Raw genomic sequence first — 23,067 nt, 5'->3', positions numbered from 1 at the left:
TATACAATATATGTAGCTATGAGAAGAGCATAAAACAAATTAAACAATGGACGTGCGGCATCGGTGTTAATAGTTAAGGTTTTCTATTGTTGAAACTTGCTAGAATGTTTAGTGTTGCAAAACAAAAGTCTGATAAAAATGCACGTTTATGGATTAGATATGTCGCTTGTTTGTATCATTATTCATAATAAATATATCGCACGAATGATGTTGATGAGACTGCTAATTCGTAGATACATTAACTTAAATAATAAGAAATCCTCCTTTATTTTGCTCAATCATAGTTGTCAAAACTGAGAGCGTTTTAAACAGGATTTTTTTTTTTGTGTTAGCCAATTGCTAACATATTTATACAACAATGGTTTATTTAAAACAATAATTGTAATGCAGAAAATGACATATATACCTTTAATGGAATATAAGATAATTACAAGTACAAGTAGAAAGAGCATATAAGCAAGATAGATATACATGTGAGTGTCTTGTCATATCTCAACTGGAAAAATATTTTTTTTTTAAATCATTTCTTAAATATCGACATTATTTGATCCGATGCTGTCTGACTAGTTGATCTGACTTGGTTATGATATTGATTTAAGGGCCCATGATTTAAATAAGATTCAACAACCAACTATTTCAAATAGTATAAAAGTGAAACTCTATCAAAGCCAAATTAAACTCAATTTGGTCATTTCACAAAATAAAAAGAGGCGGGGGACAAGCAACGCGCATGGGTCAATGGTATATACTGGAAACATAAACGACTTATGTAATGGTTATGAATTACGAGAGAAAAAACACTACAATTGTTTTTCAATGCATCTTTAATATGCATGCCACTTGATTTTGCTTCAGTAAGAAAAAATAGGGGTAGTTTTTGTTACATAACCACTACAGAGGGTACCACTTTAAAAAGTACTACAAATAAGATATACATTTTGAAAAATAACAAAAGACATACGTAATTTTTCAGTTTTATAACTTTTATCCATGCATTATTGTGTAATAAACTCCAAGATTGCATAATTGTTTCTGCTATGTCTATCGATCGGTAGAGCTCTAAAAATAACTTGTGGATTATTAAACAATAGTAATCAAGTATCTACTAATACATATACTTTCACAGTCAACTTGAAAGTCATCAATGTTTACCAATAAACTATATATGATCTACTATATTATGCAGTTTTATCATTAAATCATATATATGCATGCACCACATACCATATTTATCACACCATAAGGCAATGCATGTGTCATACAAACTCGTATATTATGCTAACTGATGCAGATGTTAATAACATCTTCAGAGTTCTGACCCATGGACTCATGGTGCATGTTTACCTAACCTAGCCATAGCAATACAACATTAGTACGACATCCCCTTTGTAGCCCTAACTAGAAGAACATAAAAATCTAGCATGTTAGATCCAGTTAAAATGGATATATATGTATGCACATGTATAAACATATATGTCATATGTGAATGCATGACACATGCGGGGGGATGTATGATAAGGAGATACAAGTGTTTCTTTGTTATATTGTCACATCACTTTATTGTTTGTGTGGCGCAATGGGTCCTTCCTCTTCATTTTGTTGCCCACTTTTCTTGTACACTCTAACTTGGCATTTTGTTCTCTATTCGTTCAATAATTGTTTTTAATAAAGGTCAATTTCATGTTTTGGTTTATTTCTAAATATTCCGGTCATTTTTTTGTTGTTTGAGTTAAAAATATCTCCAGCCCCTTTCACAATATCTTTTGAATATACCCACTAATATTTGTACCCACCGTTCCATAAATTATTGCATGCCATAATTAATTAACTTTAGAACTATGTGAATATAAAACTAGGGTTTGTTAATAGTAACTAGATTTTTTAACCGCGCTACGCGCGGATAAGATATTATATGTATTTCTCAATTCTAAAAAATAATGTATAATATTGTATTATATTATTTAAAGAATATAAAATAAGACCACATAATATAAATATATTTTTTATATTTTCTTTGTGAAAATCATTATGTTGTTTGATTGTTGTACTTAATTCACATATTTGCATAGATATTTGTGATAGATGAATAACTATATTTTTATTATCAGTAAATAATATATATTTATTATATAATATAAGAAAAATGGAATTATTTACTTTTTAACAAACTTGTCTCATGTTGGGGACTCGGTTATAGACATATCATATTCGAATGAAACATTTTTACACTTATCAATCTTCTTAACAATCAAGAAACAAATCTGAATATCAAAACAATATCTCATACGATCTCTTTGTGGAATAACTGCTCTGAAGAAATTGAATTTATGCATCAAAAAGGACTGGAAATGGATGTGCATATGTGTTATCTAAGTCAGCTTTACAAAAAACTATTTATAGTTCATATATCATTTATGTCCATCCTATTTTTTTGTCCATCATTTCTTAAACATCTTGAAATAAGTAATGCTAATTAATAATAAACTTTTTACTCACAAAATAAAAATCAAATTTGTCTAATTATCGCTTAATTTGTCTAACTGATATATGTATTTCTCAATTCTAAAAAATAATGTATAATATTGTATTACATTATTTAAAGAATATAAAATATGACTTCATAACATAAATATATTTTTTAAATTTTCTTTGTGGAAATCATTATGTTGTTTGATTGTTGTACGTGATTCACATATTTGCATAGATATTTGTGATAGATGAATAACTATATTTTTATTATCAGTAAATAATATATATTGATTATATAATATAAGAAAAATAAAATTATTTACTTTTTAAACAAACTTGTCTCATGTTGGGGACTTAGTTATAGACATATCATATTCGAAAGAGACATTTTTACAGTTATCAATCTTCTTAACATTGAAAAAACAAATCTACATATCAAAACAATATCTCATACGATCTATTTGTGGAATAACTACTCTGAATAAATTGAATTTAAGCATCAAAAAGAACTGGAAATGGATGTGCAGATATGTTATCTAAGTCTGCTTCACAAAGTACTATTCATAGTTCATATATCATTAATGTCCATCTTATTTTTTTGTCCACCATTTCTTAAACATCTTGAAATAACTGATGCTAATTAATAATAAATTTTTTGCTGGAAAAAAATCAAATTTGTCTAATTATCGCTTAAATATTTTATTAATATGGTCTAAGAAGCTTTTAAGTGATATCATAGTTTAATTTATTAGTTTTTTTGTTAATTTTTAGAGGTTTTTGTATTTAAGATTTTTTTCCATATTAAGCTTCTATTTCTTTCACAGAATTGATATATATATATGTATATATATATCATAAAAATTACCATCAAATCAGTTTTACTTATTTATTATTTTGTTTTAACGAAAATACACTTTTTAAATAATTTAATTTAAAATAAAATTATATATTAATTTGCTGTATTTTAACAATTTCATTGATTTAATTAATTTGATTTGGTGGATAACTTAAAAAGTTTTCATATGAATCGGGGAAAGCAAACTTATGTTGTTATATTATATTTATTTTGTGTATATAGAATCTATATACAATGCTAGTGTAATAAAGAAAGAACATTATTTTTTTGTAACTTCAAAAAGATACATTATTACAATTTGAAATGAATCAAAATTGAATAAAATGGTAATTAAATATTTGTAAATCTAATTGTTTAGTTGGATTCTCATGAAAAAAAAATCGATTGGTTAAACAAATGTTTCAAAATTTGTTGTGGTATTGTTTTGTCTATAAATTATAAAATTTATTGAATTAATATATTTAATTATTGCATCCTTAAATAATATTTTATTAAGACATTAGAAAAATATGTTTTGAGTTGTTTTGTCAAATTGTACAAAAATCTATGCTTTTTCATATTTGTAACTTCAAAAAGATACATTATGACAATTTGAAATTAATCAAAATTGAATAAAATGGTAATTAAATATTTGTAAATCTAATTTTTTTTATCTTGTTTAGTTGGATTCTCATGAAAAAAAATCGATAGGTTAAACAAATGTTTCAAAATTTGTTGTGTTATTGTTTTGTCTATAAATTACAAAATTTATTGAATTAATATATTTAATTATTACACCCTTAAATAATATTTTATTAAGACATTAGAGAAATATGTTTTGAGTTGTTTTGTCAAAATTTTACAAAAATCTATGCTTTTTCATATTTGTCACGAAAATTTATATGTTAAACTTACTTTTACAAAATTCTTAACTTTGTCACGAAAACAAAAATCTATGCTTTTTCATATTTGTCAACGTTCTCACACTTTCTAAGAATATATTAACTTAGCCACTTACTTTTTTTTTTTTACAAAACAAAGTATCGGAGTCTTGAAAGTTGAATTCATATTATTGTAAATGTACATAAAAGTTTGTGATTATATACTTAGTGGTTCTTTATATGTGTCCAAGAAAGTGTCAATGGCTTAGTGGTAACTGTCCTATATATATATCATACCAACCCGGGTTCGATTCTCACCTTCGCATTGTTTTTTTTATTTTTTACGAAAAATAAATGAGATGACATGGCAATTTCGGGTTCTCTGATTGGTTGATTTTTCTATCCTATGTGGACACCCTCTCCATGGCTTATATCCCCCTTTTAGTATAGTATAGATGCTTTTTCATATTTGTCACGAAAATTTATATGTTAAACTTACTTTTACAAAATTCTTAACTTTGTCACGAAAACAAAAATCTATGCTTTTTCATATTTGTCAACGTTCTCACACTTTCTAAGAATATATTAACTTAGCCACTTACTTTTTTTTTTTTTACAAAACAAAGTATCGGAGTCTTGAAAGTTGAATTCATATTATTGTAAATGTACATAAAAGTTTGTGATTATATATTTAGTGGTTCTTTATATGTGTCCAAGAAAGTGTCAATGGCTTAGTGGTAACTGTCCTATATATATATCATACCAACCCGGGTTCGATTCTCACCTTCGCATTGTTTTTTTTATTTTTTACGAAAAATAAATGAGATGACATGGCAATTTCGGGTTCTCTGATTGGTTGATTTTTCTATCCTATGTGGACACCCTCTCCATGGCTTATATCCCCCTTTTAGTATAGTATAGATGCTTTTTCATATTTGTCACGAAAATTTATATGTTAAACTTACTTTTACAAAATTCTTAACTTTGTCACGAAAACAAAAATCTATGCTTTTTCATATTTGTCAACGTTCTCACACTTTCTAAGAATATATTAACTTATCCACTTACTTTTTTTTTTTTACAAAACAAAGTATCGGAGTCTTGAAAGTTGAATTCATATTATTGTAAATGTACATAAAAGTTTGTGATTATATACTTAGTGGTTCTTTATATGTGTCCAAGAAAGTGTCAATGGCTTAGTGGTAACTGTCCTATATATATATCATACCAACCCGGGTTTGATTCTCACCTTTGCATTGTTTTTTTTATTTTTTACGAAAAATAAATGAGATGACATGGCAATTTCGGGTTCTCTGATTGGTTGATTTTTCTATCCTATGTGGACACCCTCTCCATGGCTTATATCCCCCTTTTAGTATAGTATAGATGCTTTTTCATATTTGTCACGAAAATTTATATGTTAAACTTACTTTTACAAAATTCTTAACTTTGTCACGAAAACAAAAATCTATGCTTTTTCATATTTGTCAACGTTCTCACACTTTCTAAGAATATATTAACTTAGCCACTTACTTTTTTTTTTTTTACAAAACAAAGTATCGGAGTCTTGAAAGTTGAATTCATATTATTGTAAATGTACATAAAAGTTTGTGATTATATACTTAGTGGTTCTTTATATGTGTCCAAGAAAGTGTCAATGGCTTAGTGGTAACTGTCCTATATATATATCATACCAACCCGGGTTCGATTCTCACCTTCGCATTGTTTTTTTTATTTTTTACGAAAAATAAATGAGATGACATGGCAATTTCAGGTTCTCTGATTGGTTGATTTTTCTATCCTATGTGGACACCCTCTCCATGGCTTATATCCGCTTTTAGTATAGTATAGATAATGATACAATGCTAATGGAAAAACAGATAATCCAAATCTGATGGATTTTGAGTTATCTCGATATGGGTTCCAGATATTATGAGGAGTATCTTAACCAAATATATTATCATTTTTGATGTATCAAATTTTAAATTTTGTATATATATATATATATATTTTTAAAAAAATGGATTATACTTCAACAAGATCTAATATCTGGATCATGTGATCATTGTTTAGAGTGGACAATGTCACATTCATATTCTAAGTTCTAACAAATTATTTAGAGTGGTAAACAAACATTATTAAAAAAAATCAGAATGTAGTGCTGTCATTGACAAATATGATTTTATCAGATTTTATTTTTCTTGCTGTAGAAGAGTGGAAAAAATAACCAATGTATGGTTTGTTGAATCGGTTAGAACATAGAGCATGATTGTTTCAGTTTGGTTCGATCGAACTCGAGTTAGTTGGGGTATAACATACAAAGTATATAAAAGCCTCTGACTTATTGGTAAGCCCAGTGGGCTATAATATAAGCCCATAATGATAATTATCTTGTAAACAAGTCAACAATCCACTTATTAGAACAGCACTTCGATCATTTCTCTCGTTTCTACTTCATCTTCTTCTGCTCATCGTTTCAAGCAATCAAAGATGATGCATCATCAAAGCTACAATTCTATTCGATTTCTGGAAAACCGATTCATGGCTCAGTTACATCCTCACCTTACTCGCTTGCTTCGTCTTCGCCGCCTTCTACCAGTACCTTGAGAACCGCCGCCTCCAGTTCAAATCCCTTTCGTCCACCCGTCATCCTCCGTCTCCTCGCACCGGCGTTTCCGCTCCTCTTATCCCCAAATCGAGCACCAGATCCGCCGCGAAAGCTGCGTCGGTGGTGCTTTACGGCGTGAACGCGGCGATCGGTTACTTGCTGATGCTCGCGGCTATGTCCTTCAACGGAGGCGTTTTCATCGCGATTGTCGTCGGCTTAACCGTCGGGTACCTAGTGTTCAGGTCTGACGACGACGGTGTTAACGCGGCTGTAGAGAATCCATGCGCATGTACTTGATTCTGGTTCTCATCGAATGTTCCGACAAGAATTGTGTGTTGATATGATGCTTGTGTAATACGGTTACAGTTAGTTGAGTTGGATCTACGACAAAAGTGTTTTGTTTCTGTGTAATTAGTTTACTTACAGTTGTCGTTTTCTTCACTGATCTGACTATTATCAACACCGATCTAAATGCGTTTCTAGGCCAACTCTCAACCCCAGCCGGCCCAGGCCCAGGCCCAGGCCCAGGCCCAATAACAACACATTTGTTTCAATATAAAGATCCATGATTAATTTTTAGATGGCTTGAGCAGAAAAAAACCACACATGGTACTACTTCAAAACTTTCTTCATGCAGTGTCTTGTAAGTTTTGAGATTATATTCAGGACGAGATCATTTCCACGTATCGTCCACCGAATTAATGGTTTAAAATAATAAAAGCTCAAAATTCAAAGAGACACAGAGCCTTAAAAGGGGCAGAGGAAGGTACGTAACTATCCATGATAGCTACCTTAATTACTGCTTCTGCCACCCACATCCCTCCTCTTTCTTCACTATAGAGAGAGAGACTCAATAACCTCTCTCTTTGCATTGTTTTTCTCACTAGCCACTTCTTGTTTTCCTTCTTTCTCTCGAGGGTCACTGCATGTTTTGTTCTTGACTCGAACCATTCCTCTCTGGAGTTTATACTACCGGAGAAGATAAACTCTTGGGACAATGTCTGCTCCTTCATGTAGTGTCGGAGGAGAAGTTGGTGGTGAAACATGTTCGGCTCTAGCTAAGTCGTCCCTGCCACCGCCTCGTCCGAAGTCTCCGCCGGAATATCCAGATTTGTACGGGAAACGCAGAGTGGCGGCGAGAGTCCAGATGCTAGAGAGAGAGATTGGTTTTCTCGAGGTAAGTTAATTAATATTTTTCATTATTAATTCATTTTAAAAGAGTACTATCTTTTCTTTAATCTGCCACATTTTGATTACTGTGAGGAAAGTGTCCGAATATTTTGAATTTCATGATTCATTTGTTTTATTAGTCCCAACTCCTAGCTAAAACAAATTGTATGTACTGTACTGGCTTCTGATTATAAAGTTAATTAATCACTAGTGCTCCTTTACTAAAAATTTTGCGTGAATAATCTTGTAACTTTGAAGAGGGGTGTGTGTGTGTGTGTGAGAGAGAGAAAAGAGGTTATTGATTTGCTTAAACTTGGACCCTACTATATCCAGGTTGGTTTGGACTCTGGACTATTGTGTTGTTATGTTTGACAGCAAACTATGGAAAACAAGACATTTTATTTACTTATTTTTCTCTTTAATGCTTTCCACATTTATATCAAATAATTTTCAAACAAGTACTCGTATGTATGCAAAGACCTTACCCATTTAAATTAATTGCATGCTTTGATTGAAAATTAATTTGAATCATTGACAAGATTCTTATATAAGAACTTTTGTTAGTTGGGGATTCCTATGCTTTTCATGTAGCCTCTACTCTTAATAAAATATTACAACCATAATTTTCTGCTTAATTAAATTATGTCCTTAAGCTTGGAAATAAGTATTTGCTATATAAATACAAAAACGTCTGATGATCTTGTAATGTGAAGTGATGGATGAGACGCCCATTTACTCTGATGTTTGCATCACTGATGCATATGTGTTCGCTCGTGCATGTGTACTATGAAAGTGAGTGCTTAGTCAAAGTGAGTATTGAAAGTACAATATAAAGAAAAAGAAGAAAAGGAAAAGAGAGAAAGGGCGAAGCATTAGAGAAGCAAAGTAGAGAGAAAGCTGAATATGTCTTAAATATATAAGATATATATATATATATCTTAAATATATATATTGAATTTTGTGAGCTTACTTTTTTTCCTTCTGAATTCCTTTGTAGTTTCTAATATAATTTTGGCTTTTACATATCAATCAATTTGTGAAAGTTTTTGTATTTATTGCTATTTGTGTTTGGAAGGACCATATTCTTCTTCTCTTCATTTTGGTTTAATATCTACCCTTATATTTTTACTTTGTATAATGTGTTTTTCATATACTTTGAGAAAAGAAAAATCATTCTTAAACTGAATGTTGTCATGAGCAGGGGGAAATTACATTCATCCAAGGCGTACAACCGGCTTCTAGATGCTGCAAAGAGTAAGATGATCTCTCTCTGTTCAGTGTAGTTTATTTGGTAAAAGTAAATATGTTTATGGAATCTCATCTATGTTATATATGTTTTTGTTGTTGTGACAGTATCTCTGATTTTGTCGTTGCAAATTCTGACCCATTGATCCCTGCGTAAGAATATGTCTATTTCACTCAACGGCTTCTACATTTCCGTACCCTTCCCGCACTTACGATTACGCATTTTTTTTAATACGTACAGACAACGAAAGAGTCAAAGACACGGCCGGTTCTGGAAGTGGCTCTGGTAAGAACTTACCACCCTTTTCATTGTGATTTATATCCACTTCCTTGCGACCAATATATGATAGTTGCATGCCGTCCAATAGAGCATGCAACAGGTGCATTGTCACATGATCTTAATTTCATATTTATATTCTAAAAGAATTTTGAATAAATTATATATAAAAGTACATATAAATCGAAGGATTTTAGTAAATCACTTACAATATGAATTTGCATGTTTTATATTCATAACGGGACCGTCCAACTAATCAATTGTTCTAAGATTATTTTAAGGTAATGCTTGATCTTAAATGGATTGACGGAAAATTATATATATCTTAATAACAAGATGATACTAATCAACTAACTCGTTGCAGTTGCGTTATTCCATGTTTGAGCCTAGCGAGTTTCTTCTGTTGCTGCCGATCCAACTGTTCGTGCCATCTGAGGAAGCCCAAGTGCTGTAATTGCACAAGTTGCAGCTGCACTGGTTCCAAATGCTGTGAAGGATCATGCTGCTCAAATAGCTGTTGTTGCCCGAAACTGAGCTGCCCGAGCTGTTCATGCTTCCGAGGTTGCTGTTGTTCTTGTCCGGACGTATCTTGCTGCCTACCCACCTGTCTGAATAAGAAGAAGAAGAGCTCCTGTTGCAGCTGCAACTGCAAGATCAGATGGTCATCTTGTTTCAGATGCCCCAAGGTACAACTTTGTTGTTGTTTTTGCAATTGTAAAAATCTATGTTCTAATCCTTGTTGTTTAGCTTTCTAAACATTATTATAGCTACAGGCATATCTCTATAGTCATATTTTTGTTCATTTCTTCTTTATCTTCTTACTATCTGTAACAAACTTGTGGATATGTTTTTTTTTTTTGCTTTTCTTCTAAGTGATGTTTTCTATTAAGCGAGCCTCCCATGAGATAATTGGCATTTATAGAAAAGTGACAATCAGTCAATTACAATGAAAGTTACACGTTGATATAGCTATGCGTTATTCTTTGAGGAACTCATTACATAATTAATTAATATATCATCTGTTTTATTTCAATTCATCGTGATTTAATTGGTTACAATAATATTTGTTTCGACGTATTTTTTGTTTTGCATTTTAAATCAAATGGACAAGTTGACATAAGATAATATTTTAAGATATATAAGGGAAAGATTAACGGAGAGAAACCACCCAAGTTTCTAAAAAATAAAAATAAAAGTATTTTAATGAACATTTTATGCTTTAATTTGTTTTAAAAACTAAAACCAACATAGAACTGACACCTGTAAAACTCAGTTCCTAAAAGTCCGGTGCAGAGAACTTCTTCATATTCTCTCACCTGTTTTTTCATTATTTTTATTTTTTTAATTGAAGATATTCCACTTGAATACTCCCGTTGGACTTGGCATAAAGTTTGCCGTTAAGTTCAACGCCTATGGTTGAGTTAATTTTGTTTGGTACGTGTATCTCCTACGAAGACTCTTTCTCCCACCAATTTAAAAGACATTTAAGTGTGTTTTTTGTTAAAAGAAAAAAAACGTACGATGCAAAGAATGTCGTCAGTGTAAATTTTAAATTAGTTTTGGATAGATACATCAGTATAGTTCAGTACATATCTCAGTAGCTCAAAAAGACTATACACTTCGCTTTCATCGTGCTTGCATCTCAAACCAAGTCGGTTAAGCCCTGACCAACAACAAAAAGAAACTAAATCGGCCAAGCCAGTACATCATATTTCCTCACGGTTTTGTCACACCAGTCTGAAATAAATCAGAGCTGAATACCAAACTATAACCAATTTGTAACGATATTCGTAGGACAAAGCTATATATATAATTGACTAAACATCTATAACAGAGATTCTGACATAACATTCATTGTTTTTCTCCGATGGTTTTCCAGAGAGATCTTAGAGATATTCGTACTAAAATAACTAAACTATTTTTTTATCAAATAAGCCAGAGAGAATAATTGAGGAGGTAAAAAAGATTTGATTGCCTGGTGAAAATATAGAAGAAAGAAATCGTATTGATTTGCCTAATAATTGATCAAGGGTTTCTGGGTTTGTACGGTACGGATCTTAACTGGTGATCAGAAGCCAGAAGTGAAGGTCTTTTCTACTTTTGCCTCTTGTTTCTGAGCTTTCATTGTATTTAAGAGGTCCCATTAAAGAAAGACTGAGGTGTTGTCTATGTCAAGAGTGGTCGAAAACGAAAAGAGATGAAATTTAGGGTACACAATAGTGTCAGATAGGAGAGAAAATACAGCGGTGTAAACCACTCTGCAAGGAGAGTGCTGGAAAATTATTAAATGCACTTTTAATCTCAAATGCACTTTTAATTTTATGTTTTTCTTACAATTATGAATTTCCAGGTAAAAGAAAAATCTACTGAACTCTTTAATCTCAAATATTTGATTGTATTGATTATAAAAACTTATAAATAATATGCTTAGTCGTAACTGTAGAACATTTTTCTTTTGCAATTTCACGAGTTGCTTAGTTTATTTTATTGTTCATATACATGCATGATGCAGGTTACTTTAACTGAGCGTAAAGGCCCAATTATTCTGTCAACAAAACTGAACAGAGCCCAATTATATTGTACAAAATTGCAATAAGCACATGCATGAACTAAGCTTTTACCAAATTCAAGAAGCCCTCAACCAAGTTTTTACCATAATGTAGCTTGAATTAGTTTCATACTAGAAATGTAGAAGTTATAACCAGCATCAATCTGCAATAGTATGAAACCTTTTCTCAGCAGTATGCAATAGTATGGTAAATGAAACTTTTTTTCTGGCAGCATGCAATAGTAGAAATATCGGTCTCTAAGTACCGGATTCAAACATGAGTTGCTAACATACGGCAGCAACTTTGGTTCAAATAGGCAAATACTACATCGAATAAAAGAAAGAGGATTAAAAAATTTAAATCATAACTCATCAAAAGACAAGAAGATAGTAAATGCCCTGAGCAAGAGGGAACGTTGAAGAGCCACACAAATTCGAAAGATGATGAGATGATAGGATAAGAAACTGTGCAGAGGAGTCCAAATTAGAGAAGGAAGAGACATGTCTACTCTTTACTCAAAACTGGTCCACACTCCACACCAATCTCGTTTCTTCTCCATTCCTTACAATTTTTTTCAAATATCTTTCTATACAAAAATATCCCAAAAAAGCGACGCCCGCGACTCCTCCTCCTAGATATTTTGATTTCTTTAAAAGACCACTGGGAGCTTCGAACAGTTTTTACCCTCTTCAGGCTTCAAGTTCTTACCATGTTGTACATTTGTCAGAATCCAAACCTTGAGAGTAGTTCAAAACACTGATTCAAGAATTTCTTTAGAAATATAATGGGTGAATTCACCATTAGCATACTATAAAAATATTAAAAGACGGCCATAGCTGTGATAGGTTTATACTTTGCATGAAGCAGATGATTACTTTTACTCTTCTGCCAGTGGAATGGAACAAAAGTTTCTTAAGAAGTTAAGTTTACTGAAAACGAACCATCTATCACCATTCTCCAAACCGACAAAAAATCTCTGACATGATGCCCCATACAACCATGTGGGCTTTTCCCCACGTACGTACACCCAAAGTTCACATGCATGCAATGCTAACAAAAACAAAAAACTATCTCTCTAGCTTGCTTCAAGACCCTCCTCACGTTAACCATATCAATATCTTCTAGGTCTCTATATATAAACGAGACGGCATATCTTTCTTCCTCATAACTTCAAGACTCTCCTCTAAATCATTTATATATAAGAAAATGAAAATGATAATCCATATTTTCTTCACCCTCTCTTTGGTTTCATCCATCTCTTTTGCCTCAGTTCAAGACTTTTGTGTAGCTGATCCAAAAGGTCCCCAGAGCCCATCAGGATACTCTTGCAAGAACCCTGACCAGGTCACTGAGAATGACTTCGCATTCTCCGGTCTCGCCAAAGCTGGAAACACATCAAATATCATCAAAGCCGCAGTGACTCCAGCTTTTTCCCCTACCTTCGCAGGTATCAATGGACTTGGTGTCTCATTGGCTCGTCTTGACTTAGCCAGTGGTGGTGTCATTCCTCTTCACACTCATCCTGGTGCTTCTGAGGTTCTTGTAGTCATACAGGGAACCATTTGCGCTGGATTTATCTCATCTGCTAACAAAGTTTACTTGAAGACTCTTGAGAAAGGTGATTCTATGGTGTTTCCTCAAGGACTTCTTCATTTTCAGCTTAACTCTGGGAAGGGTCCTGCCTTGGCCTTTGTTGCCTTTGGAAGCTCCTCTCCAGGGCTCCAGATTCTATCGTTTGCTTTGTTTGCAAATGACTTGCCTTCAGAACTCGTTGAAGCAACTACGTTCCTTAGCGATGCAGAGGTTAAGAAGCTTAAGGGTGTGCTTGGAGGAACTAATTAAGCTCCTCTTTCGTTTGTTCTAAGTTTTTTTTTGCGTGTTAATGTTTTTTATTCAAGTTTGTCTAGCATTCTGATTGTTATTCTAGTGGTTGTTATTGTTTTCAATGTTTCATTTATATAATCTCTTTGGCTTGAATTGTATTAAGTAATAAGCACTACATTGCAGATACTTTGACGATCAAGAGTTTGAAGAAGTAACTGTCGCCATGAAAATGGAGTGTTTGAGTTACTTGTTACTTTTTACTTTGACTGCTTGCTTTCCTTTTAGTTTTGATATAGTCCTAACTACAGTATTAAGTTTATGCCGCCAACATTTTTTTTATTCGTTCTCATTTCTCATCAAAGACCGAACATGCCATTCACATTTACCAATAAGATGAAGAAACCGACCATTAGGTAAGATGGTTCACCTTGTGAGGTGTACTCACTCGTCTCGGTTGGTACTTTGCAACTCACCTCGACAACATGATCAGCAAATTTAAATTTTTATCAAATACCAATACTACAAAATCTATCAAAAATATTGAATAACAACAAAAAATTTAAAGTAACTAAAAGAATGATTCCAATAACAAAAAAAAATTAAAAGAATTGATGAAATCCATAATTGAATAACAGTGAAATTTAATGGAAATTATAATTCCTTCTAATTCTATCAAATTTCTGAATCCAATACTCCACTTTAGTTTCAGTTAAGATGATGATTTTATTCAATGAGTTTGTTTTACGGATAAGATTGGGCTATATATGTTTAGTGACATTAACATTCGGCCCACTAGATTATAGAATCAAAAGCCCAAAAGCCAAATTAAATTAAAGAAAATAAAAAAAAAGTATCATCTCCTCGTGATTGACTGGTTGGTTCAGAGACTTGAAATCAAAGTGCGCATACCAAACATTCCAATCCACGACGATGTTACAGCGAGGAGGAGAAGCTTTCACACTGAAGCTCTTCTAATTCATACGCTTTCTCTTCACATCTCTTAAATCAAATCTCCAGATTGGGGAAAGGAATATGATTCAGCCCTAATTTCAAGCAAACCTCCCCCCCCCTTCTCTCTCTCTTTCTCTCACTACAAGTATCGGTGGTTAACGAGAGAGAAGAAAGAAGAAACGGCATAGTAGAAATGACGAACCACAGACGCGCTCCTTCTTTCAATCCGACGACTGAGGAAGACAATGCTATGTAAGCTTTTTAATTGTTTATCGGAGATCGAGCGAGCGAAAGAAAGTCCTTGTGGGGCTTTTGATTTTCACAATCGAGATAATTCTGTTTCGTGATTCCATCTTTTGTTTTCTTCCCTATTCCATTTCAGCTCTGAATCTATACCTCTCCTCATCTAATTTCCAACACTGCTTTTGTGTGTTATAGGTTCCTTGATATACTCCACGAAGCTCCTCTCTTCGGTCATCGAGAATCTAGAAGTCTTGTTGGAAGTTGCATTTACCTACTCATCTTGGCAAGTGTTTGTAACTTCCTTTTTGAAAAGATAATACGAAACATGATTGTCTGACTATATATGTATTTACCTTTTTTTTTGTTACTATATGTAGGCAGGTTATGCTGTTTTAGCAGCAGGAGCACCCTTGATACTTCAGCCTGTACAGTCTCTTATCCCATCTCTGCTTTGCAGCTGTAATGTTGCTCTTTTGATGTTAACAGGTAACCCTCAACACACCAGTCCAGCTTATTACTTCAAAGCTTTGTTTCAGAAGCAGGCCATCAGACTAAACTGTGGTTAAACTACTCCCTAGGAAATTGGTTAATAGATCATTTTATTGGGTTCTGCAACAGGCATGTTTCAGCAATATTTTGTCAACCAGGTCCAGAAAATTCGCTTGCAGGTAACCTTTATTTTAACGAAGTGTATAGTGCTCATTTTTATTTCTTTTGCTAGCGATGTAGTCATAGGTCTATGTTCTCTAGTGTAGCTGTTGTTTCATCTGGTGACCTTCTGAATGAACCTTCTGTTGCAGGGTTATTACAGTTTCAGTCAGAAATTGAAACATGTAGTTCGTCTGCCGTTTGCCATCATGGCATATGGTAATTTTTAATTATACTTTTGCAGTCATATTTTTTTTTTAAATATATCTTCCTTGTGCTTAATAAAGTGATTCCCGTTTTGTTCTAGGGACTGCATCTATGCTGCTTTTCATGGTGTGGAGACCATATGTCAGCGTTCTTCCCATTTTAACTGTGCAGAGGTCTGCAGCCTTCTTTTTAGTTATATCAACTTTAGCTATGGCAAGGTCCAAAATGCTGACGAGTGCTTCATTGTTTCAGGTTTATCATGTCTGTTGAAGCAATCTCGGCTGCTTCGTTTATGATTGTATTTGTTGGTAAGAATAAGATCCAGAAAACCATTCTTATAATTTTGGCATGCATTCAGCATTAATTTAGTACCTCAACTAGAGCAATATACTGCCAAATCTATTCAGCTATTATGCCTGGATGATTTCTTCGTCCTGATTTTTTCTTGCATTGATTGCCAAGTGCAGATATAAAATCAGTTTGTATTTTTCATGTGTACTCTTTTTCGATCATATGCGTGCTAAATCACCATCGAATCGTCTACATTCTGTGATCATATTTATGTATTTATATGTGTGCAATTCTTACAACTGCCTATAGTTTGTGGTTGAACATCAGAAGATAATTGAATTTCCTTTGAGAATTGCTGTTCTGGGTTTCAGTATCAGAACTTTTTATTTGTTCGCATTGCTAGAGCATTATGCATTCTTTTGGCATCTTTTGTTACATTATTCTGCCACTTGTTTTTCTTTACTAAGAGATTCTATAGCTAGTTTATTATGCACCTCTTCTCATCTGTATGTAATACTGGTAGGTTACGTTCGCCAGTATAACTCTGTGAACTCTCAGCCCGATGTGTTAAATTCATTATATTCTCCTCTTCAACCAGCTGCTTTGGAAGGATTGAGGTAAATTCATTTTATTCCTTGTTTTCATGTAATTTCGTTACTTAGTTTGCTTGAAAAACAGATACCATGAAGCCGGTCGACTTTCTGATCAGCAAATGGCTCTACTGCAATATCAGCGTGAGAATCTCCATTATCTCAGTGAAGAGGTGAGATTACATAAGACCTCTGAATCTTGATGCTCGTGTTGTTTCTTACTGAGCGACATTTGCATACTTAGCAGTCTATAATTCATTATCTACCCTATTTTGCTGAATAATCCCATGTTTTTGCTAGAGTGAGTTTCTGACCGTTTTTATGTATGCATTCAGATTCTACGTTTGCAGGAGTCCTTAAGCAAATATGAAGAGTCCAATGGTACTAGCACTCCCCAGGTTTGAGCTTGCTCCATTGCAAACCGACGAATTGTTTTCCACCCTCTGTGATTTTGATTTTGCAACTGATAAGTGTAAAACTTTCAGGTTGATCTCGCACATCTTGTGGCGACTCGTGATCAGGAATTACGGACACTTTCTGCTGAGGTAAAGCTCGCTTAATAAATGAGACACTTGCAAAGTAACGTGGTTATTTTTTCTTACCCACTTGTTGGAAGACATATAATAGTTAAATGACATTTCAAGGCTACTTTTGTTTAGCATCTTTGAATGAGGGAGGATACTAAATGAAAATGGTATGTGTTGTAGGTGGATCAACTCCATTCAGAACTTAATCTCGCTCGATCTTTGATCTCTGAGAGAGATAGAGAGATACAGCACGTCCGGAATACCAATAATCAGGTACGAATCTATGTATTAACATAAGAACTTAAGAGAACAAAACATACATTTCTACGAGGATTCGCCAGCACACTTTTCCATGAATCGTTTAAGACCGAGCAACTTGCCAGGGTTACACGTTTATTTGTTTTGACAAAAATTCTCAAAAGAGAAACTCACCGTCTTTCCTGAAACAGTATGTAGCAGAGAATGAGAGGTTAAGAGCTATTCTGGGAGAATGGAGTATGCGTGCTGCAAAGGTACAATCGTCTCTTCGTTCTATAGTGTTTTAGGAATGCGTATGGTTTGTGAGAGTCTTAATATCAAGTAGTTTAGTATGGAACCGTCTTCAAAATGATTCTCGTTCTAAATAGTTTTGAGTTTTTTGGAATTCAAATCATTTTGTATAAGAAGGTTCTCTAACAGATTAAATGGGATTTGTGTAAAGCTTGAACGAGCGCTGGAGGTGGAGAGGATAACAAATGTTGAACTGCGGAAGAAAGTTTCGGGTCTGAGAGAGCAAAGGCAGGTGCAATGAACAAGGTTGTTCGTGGGGTGGTTTAGCATATAACAGCATATAGCTACTATATGTTGACTCATGAGGCATTGGTTTGTAGACAGTTATATTTGTGACATTGTTTTGTAAGATATCTTTGATGCACTTTCTTGAAATATTTGATTATAATGAAATTTCGAAAACTAAGAGCAAAAAGATTGATAATTATGTAAATTTTTTTTTTTGAAACACCAAATATGTAAAAGTATAGTTTTCCTCTTTAACGTCAAATATGTAAAGATATATTCCATCTGTTTCACTTTATTTGTTGTTTTAGATTTATACACACAGATTAAAAATATATTTAATTTTGTAAATTTTTAAAATAAAAACATCATTGTTTATACACCTAACTATATTTCAACCAGTAAAAAAATAAAAATAAAAAATATTATTATTAAATTTTGTATTGAAAACATAAAACAACACTGAAAATAAAACAAAATTTTAATTATAAAATGACAAATAATATGAAACAGAGATATATTATTAATTGAGTTCAGATTTTTACATTATTTATTTTACCAATTAAAAAGAAAAGAGAGGAGGAAAATTTAAATATATTTATGTTAAATTGGGAGAGAAAACAAAAGAAATACGGATTAAGGAAAAAAAGGAACCCTCCATATAATAGCCCAAGGCTCTCTTATATATACCTCTTTATAACATATATCATCAGAGTTTCAATTATTTTCTCTCGATCGTCTCGCATCGACTTTTATTAGGGCTTTCGTTAACAGAGATCAAACAAATCGATATGGCTTCCCTCGATTCCGACGTAAACATGATCCCTGCCGGTGAATCCTCCAGCTCCGTTGCCGCTTCTTCGTCGAGCAAGAAGGCCAAGAGATTCGAAGTTAAGAAGTGGAGCGCCGTGGCTCTCTGGGCTTGGGGTATTCACGAGCAATCCTCTTTTATGATTGAATATGCGCTTCGATGTTTTCGTTTTTGGTTAGGTTAAGGTTTGATTGATGTTTGTTTGTTGTGGTTGACAGATATCGTTGTTGACAATTGCGCCATCTGCAGAAACCACATCATGGATCTCTGTAAGTCTAATCAGATTCTTAAGGAATCTGTGTAACGATGATGAATTAGGAGACTGTTGAATGGTTAAGGTTAAGATCGTTCTTGTGTGTAGGTATTGAATGTCAGGCTAATCAGGCCAGCGCTACGAGTGAGGAATGCACTGTTGCTTGGGGTGAGTTCTTGTTTCTTCTTCTTCTACTACTACTCTCTCTTGATTGCTGCAAATCTTTGAAACTTGATTGAACAAAAAACAACTGAATGCAACTTGGTGATCTGTGTGTGAATCAATCTTTAGTATCTTAACAGTGCCTATGACATTGAGTTGATTAGATTTATGTAATTTAAGATGTTAATAAAAAGGATTCAAATTGTAGTTGTTGTTTTGCATGCTTTCAATCTCTTGCAGAGGTTTTGGTTCCTGTGATTCTCTATGATTGAATGATGAATCATATACTAAGACGAATTTTCACTTGCATTATTTATATATCTCTGTTCTCAATTTCTCGATGTAATATGATCAGTTTGAAAGGATGATGAATCTTGTTGGCTGGAAAAGTAGATAGAAACCTTTTGCTTTCTACTAGCGAGTTTCTATAAAGAGATATATGTTCGATGTGCGAGGCACACCTTCTTGAATCCTGGATTTTTATGTGTCTGTGCAACTCAAAGTTGATATACATAAAGTTAGTGCGTTCCTTAACTAAAAGACTAACCATTGTTTGTTCTTGTAGGGGTTTGCAATCACGCCTTCCACTTTCACTGCATCAGCAGATGGTTAAAGACTCGTCAAGTTTGTCCATTGGATAACAGTGAGTGGGAGTTCCAGAAATATGGTCACTAATCGTGCCATCAATTGTGTCTAATATATAAAGATATCATGTTCACTTCGCTGCGGCTTATGAGATACTAAGATTGCTCAAACTTCTTGTTTTCCTTTTCTGTTTTTTTTTTACCTTGCTTGCTGTGTGAAGACAGATTTACTTTCACTGAATTTATTTTTCTTTTTACTTCGGTAATATCTAATTTTTTTTAAAAAAATTATGTAGTCCCTTAGTTTTAGGTCTTCAGGTCTTGCGATTATCATCCGCTATTTTTTGCTACTACTTCTCACTCGCTGCTATTAGATATCAAATGTTGTCAGCTTTATACTGAGAAACCACATTAAAACAAAACAAAGATGAGAAAGCACAAGTCTATATATATATACCTTAAAAGAAACTCTACCTGCTGTTTGGCATGCTTTTCAGGACAAACCCACGGTACAATCCAATCACTCCTTCACTCACCCAAAACTAATCTTATTAATCAGCAGATAAGGATGTCTTTTATTATACCTGACAAGGCGGAGTACCCTGCAAATGCATCTGTCTTCTAATGGTATCCAACGGATAGCAAGTACCCGTAGCAATGGCAGCAGCTACCACTGCTGTTAGCAAAGATGACTGTGGCAAAGATTTCTTTACCCTGCATGCAGATTATCAATAATGTAAAACAAACCTTGACTGAAACATTTTCAGGGAGGTAACAGTTAGCAGCAGACTTACAGATTACTTCTTTTCCAGGAACTTCTAGGGTTTTCTCAACCATAGAGTGCGAACTACTGCGACCGATATCTTCTTTCCCTGACTTGGACATGTTAGTTCAAGAAAAATCTAAACTTTGTATAAAATAAGCTCTCTCTCTCTGACTGAGAAAGAAGAAAACGTTTATCTTAGGACTTAGGTTGGTGGTTCTGTTCGTTGGAGCAGTCGCTTTTATACAACTTAAATGCATATTTCCTTTTCCTTTTGCTTAGATGTCAATCATACAGAGAGTTTAAGAAAAATTGTTATAGTCTAATTGGTTCATGGATATTCAATTTTTAATTATTTTAATTATATCTAAAATAAAAAGTAAGTATATAACTAATTAATATCACTTACCAAATAGTCTAAATGATATTACAAATAATAATTTATGATAATTAATTGTCAAAATTATAGAAAGTGTAATAATGTCTGATTAATTCTTTTTATATTTATATACTACATAAAATAATTAGTAAACACACAATTTAAAGAAATCGATATAATGATTTCATATTCTTATATAAAATATTATATTGATATATAAAGAATTATAATAATCATTAATGTCTTATAATATCTATATATGTCTTATAAGTCATTTATAAAAAATTAAAACATTTTTAAAATTATCTATCATAAAAAATATTTTATTTTAATTTTAAATTATTTATATGAGTTATATAAAAAATCATAAAAATAAAATTCTCATATATATTAAGTGAAAAGTCATTTAAGTGACATTCGGCTTACATGTCGATCATTTTTGAAATCTTAATAATTTTTTTGGTAGATAATTTTTAGTTTTATTTATTTTAGTTTAGATTTAAAATAAAATAAAAAAATCTAGAACCAATTTATATCACTTGCCAGATAATCTAAATTATTTTTGAAATTATATAAAGAATAATATAATATCGTTTGATCAATTATTTTTATATTTATAAACTACATAATATAACGAACATAATTTCTTATAATTTTTATTATTTTAGTTAGATCTAAAATGAAAAAGTAAGTCTAAAACTAAATATTATCACTTGCCAAAGAAAATAAATAATATTACAAATAATAATTAATGGTAGCTTATTTTTAAAATTATAGAAAGTGTAATAATGTTTGATTAATTCTTTTTATACTTATGTAATACATATAATAATGAATAGAAAATAATTTACAGAAATCGATATAATGATTTTATATTTATATAAAAATGTAGCCGTATCAATAATAATTATTAATTTCTTATAATGTTCATATATGCTTTATAAATAATTAGGCTTTGAAGATTGGACAGATTATATTTAACGAAACATGTGAGAAATTTGATTTAAAAAAATGTTTTGTATTTAAGTCGAATAATATAGTGAATAAGTAATGTTATGATTAAAAAGAATTCTAAGAAGGATGTTTGGTTCATTGATTGTATGTTTTGTATTACTATTTAGAGAGAGATAAAAATTTGGCAAAAATATGTAAAAAATTAGAAAAACATTAGCAAATTTTTTGAAAAAAGAACGAAATGGTAACGAGAAAAATAAGAAGATACCGAAAAAGATGCATAATATGTGTTGGAGAAGTTAATGTGATAATTATATATATAAAATTCTACAAACATTTGTTATTAATAAATATTCATCAGTTATTTTTACAACAAATTTATGGAAACTTTACGACGGATTTTCAAACTTTACAACTCCAAGACCAATTTTCGCAATTTTGTAACCAACATGATAGCGTTTGTTGTCGTCAATGTAGTCCAAATTAAGGGGGTTATGGCTATCGCAAAGTGGATTTCTGTTGACGGCATCTATCACCTGGAAACATTGATCTCAGAACTCTGTAAGTGCATCTAGAACACTCAGCGTATCCATGTCTCCAACAAGATACATCTCCTCCTCGTCAGGAACATATTTGGAGTTCATGGTTAGTAAATGCCGACAAAGAACTGTCCAAAATTTGGATAAATCATAACCGTTCGGGAGAGGGCACGTATAGAAATCCCAAAAAACTCTGACTTTCACTTCCACGGAAAGTTGGGTATCAAAGTCATCAATCCCCGTCTGATCAGCAATCATGTCATCACGTGCTGAAATAGTGCAATGGCGAATTGGTGTCTCTTCTTACAAGGCTCTTTGTCGGTTTCTTGTAGAGGTGATGAAGCCTCAAATTGGTGTTTGGGTTTACCAAGAACCTGAGCTTGGGAATGTTGTTTATGTAATGAATGGCTTTTTGTCTGTAGTTGGTTGCCGCATAATCCCATAAGAGGTTGGTCCTTGGGGTATTAATGTTGATTCTTACTGAGTTTCTTTGATGTTATTCTCCATCTACTCTTTCTCAGAACTTAAACTAT

The 23,067-nt window shown here is 32.5% G+C and overlaps 5 protein-coding genes across 6 annotated transcripts; all 5 read left to right on the top strand.

Annotated features, from left to right (window-relative positions):
• Positions 1–6,679: 6,679 nt before the first annotated feature.
• Positions 6,680–7,255, top strand: LOC106441540 (copper transporter 5-like; the record flags this gene model as incomplete). Its single annotated transcript, XM_013883344.3, has 1 exon — positions 6,680–7,255. A coding segment is annotated over one exon (411 nt), but the record flags the coding sequence as incomplete, so codon positions are not given.
• Positions 7,256–7,467: 212 nt separating this feature from the next.
• LOC106443216 (guanine nucleotide-binding protein subunit gamma 3) lies at positions 7,468–10,333 on the top strand. 2 transcript variants are annotated; one of them, XM_013884793.3, is made up of 5 exons: positions 7,468–7,970; positions 9,165–9,217; positions 9,317–9,361; positions 9,450–9,494; positions 9,850–10,333. In XM_013884793.3, the coding sequence occupies exons 1-5, from the start codon at positions 7,791–7,793 to the stop codon at positions 10,238–10,240; spliced, it is 714 nt and encodes a 237-aa protein (XP_013740247.2). In that variant the 5' UTR covers positions 7,468–7,790; the 3' UTR covers positions 10,241–10,333. The 2 variants fall into 2 exon arrangements, with proteins under 2 accessions (XP_013740247.2, XP_048627706.1); XM_048771749.1 differs by having other exon boundaries at positions 9,876–10,004.
• A 2,809-nt stretch (positions 10,334–13,142) lies between these two features.
• LOC106434866 (germin-like protein subfamily 3 member 3) lies at positions 13,143–14,011 on the top strand. The gene has a single exon (XM_013875717.3). The coding sequence runs from the start codon at positions 13,241–13,243 to the stop codon at positions 13,874–13,876; it is 636 nt and encodes a 211-aa protein (XP_013731171.2). The 5' UTR covers positions 13,143–13,240; the 3' UTR covers positions 13,877–14,011.
• Positions 14,012–14,719: 708 nt separating this feature from the next.
• On the top strand, positions 14,720–18,368 carry LOC106434858 (protein FIP1). The gene is made up of 14 exons (XM_013875712.3): positions 14,720–15,061; positions 15,248–15,335; positions 15,430–15,538; positions 15,671–15,720; positions 15,853–15,919; positions 16,008–16,080; positions 16,160–16,215; positions 16,722–16,815; positions 16,877–16,961; positions 17,124–17,186; positions 17,274–17,333; positions 17,496–17,588; positions 17,765–17,827; positions 18,016–18,368. Exons 1-14 carry the CDS (start codon positions 15,003–15,005, stop codon positions 18,103–18,105), a joined length of 1,050 nt encoding a protein of 349 aa, XP_013731166.2. The 5' UTR covers positions 14,720–15,002; the 3' UTR covers positions 18,106–18,368.
• Positions 18,369–18,766: 398 nt separating this feature from the next.
• Positions 18,767–20,156, top strand: LOC111213972 (RING-box protein 1a). Its single transcript, XM_022715816.2, has 4 exons — positions 18,767–19,016; positions 19,119–19,169; positions 19,262–19,321; positions 19,881–20,156. Exons 1-4 carry the CDS (start codon positions 18,881–18,883, stop codon positions 19,988–19,990), a joined length of 357 nt encoding a protein of 118 aa, XP_022571537.1. The 5' UTR covers positions 18,767–18,880; the 3' UTR covers positions 19,991–20,156.
• Positions 20,157–23,067: the final 2,911 nt, after the last annotated feature.

This window comes from Brassica napus, chromosome A3 (genome assembly GCF_020379485.1).
Source record: "Brassica napus cultivar Da-Ae chromosome A3, Da-Ae, whole genome shotgun sequence".
Classification (NCBI taxonomy): domain Eukaryota; kingdom Viridiplantae; phylum Streptophyta; class Magnoliopsida; order Brassicales; family Brassicaceae; genus Brassica; species Brassica napus.
The sequence above is the reverse complement of the archived record's forward strand: the minus strand, read 5'-3'. Positions and strand labels throughout refer to the sequence as shown.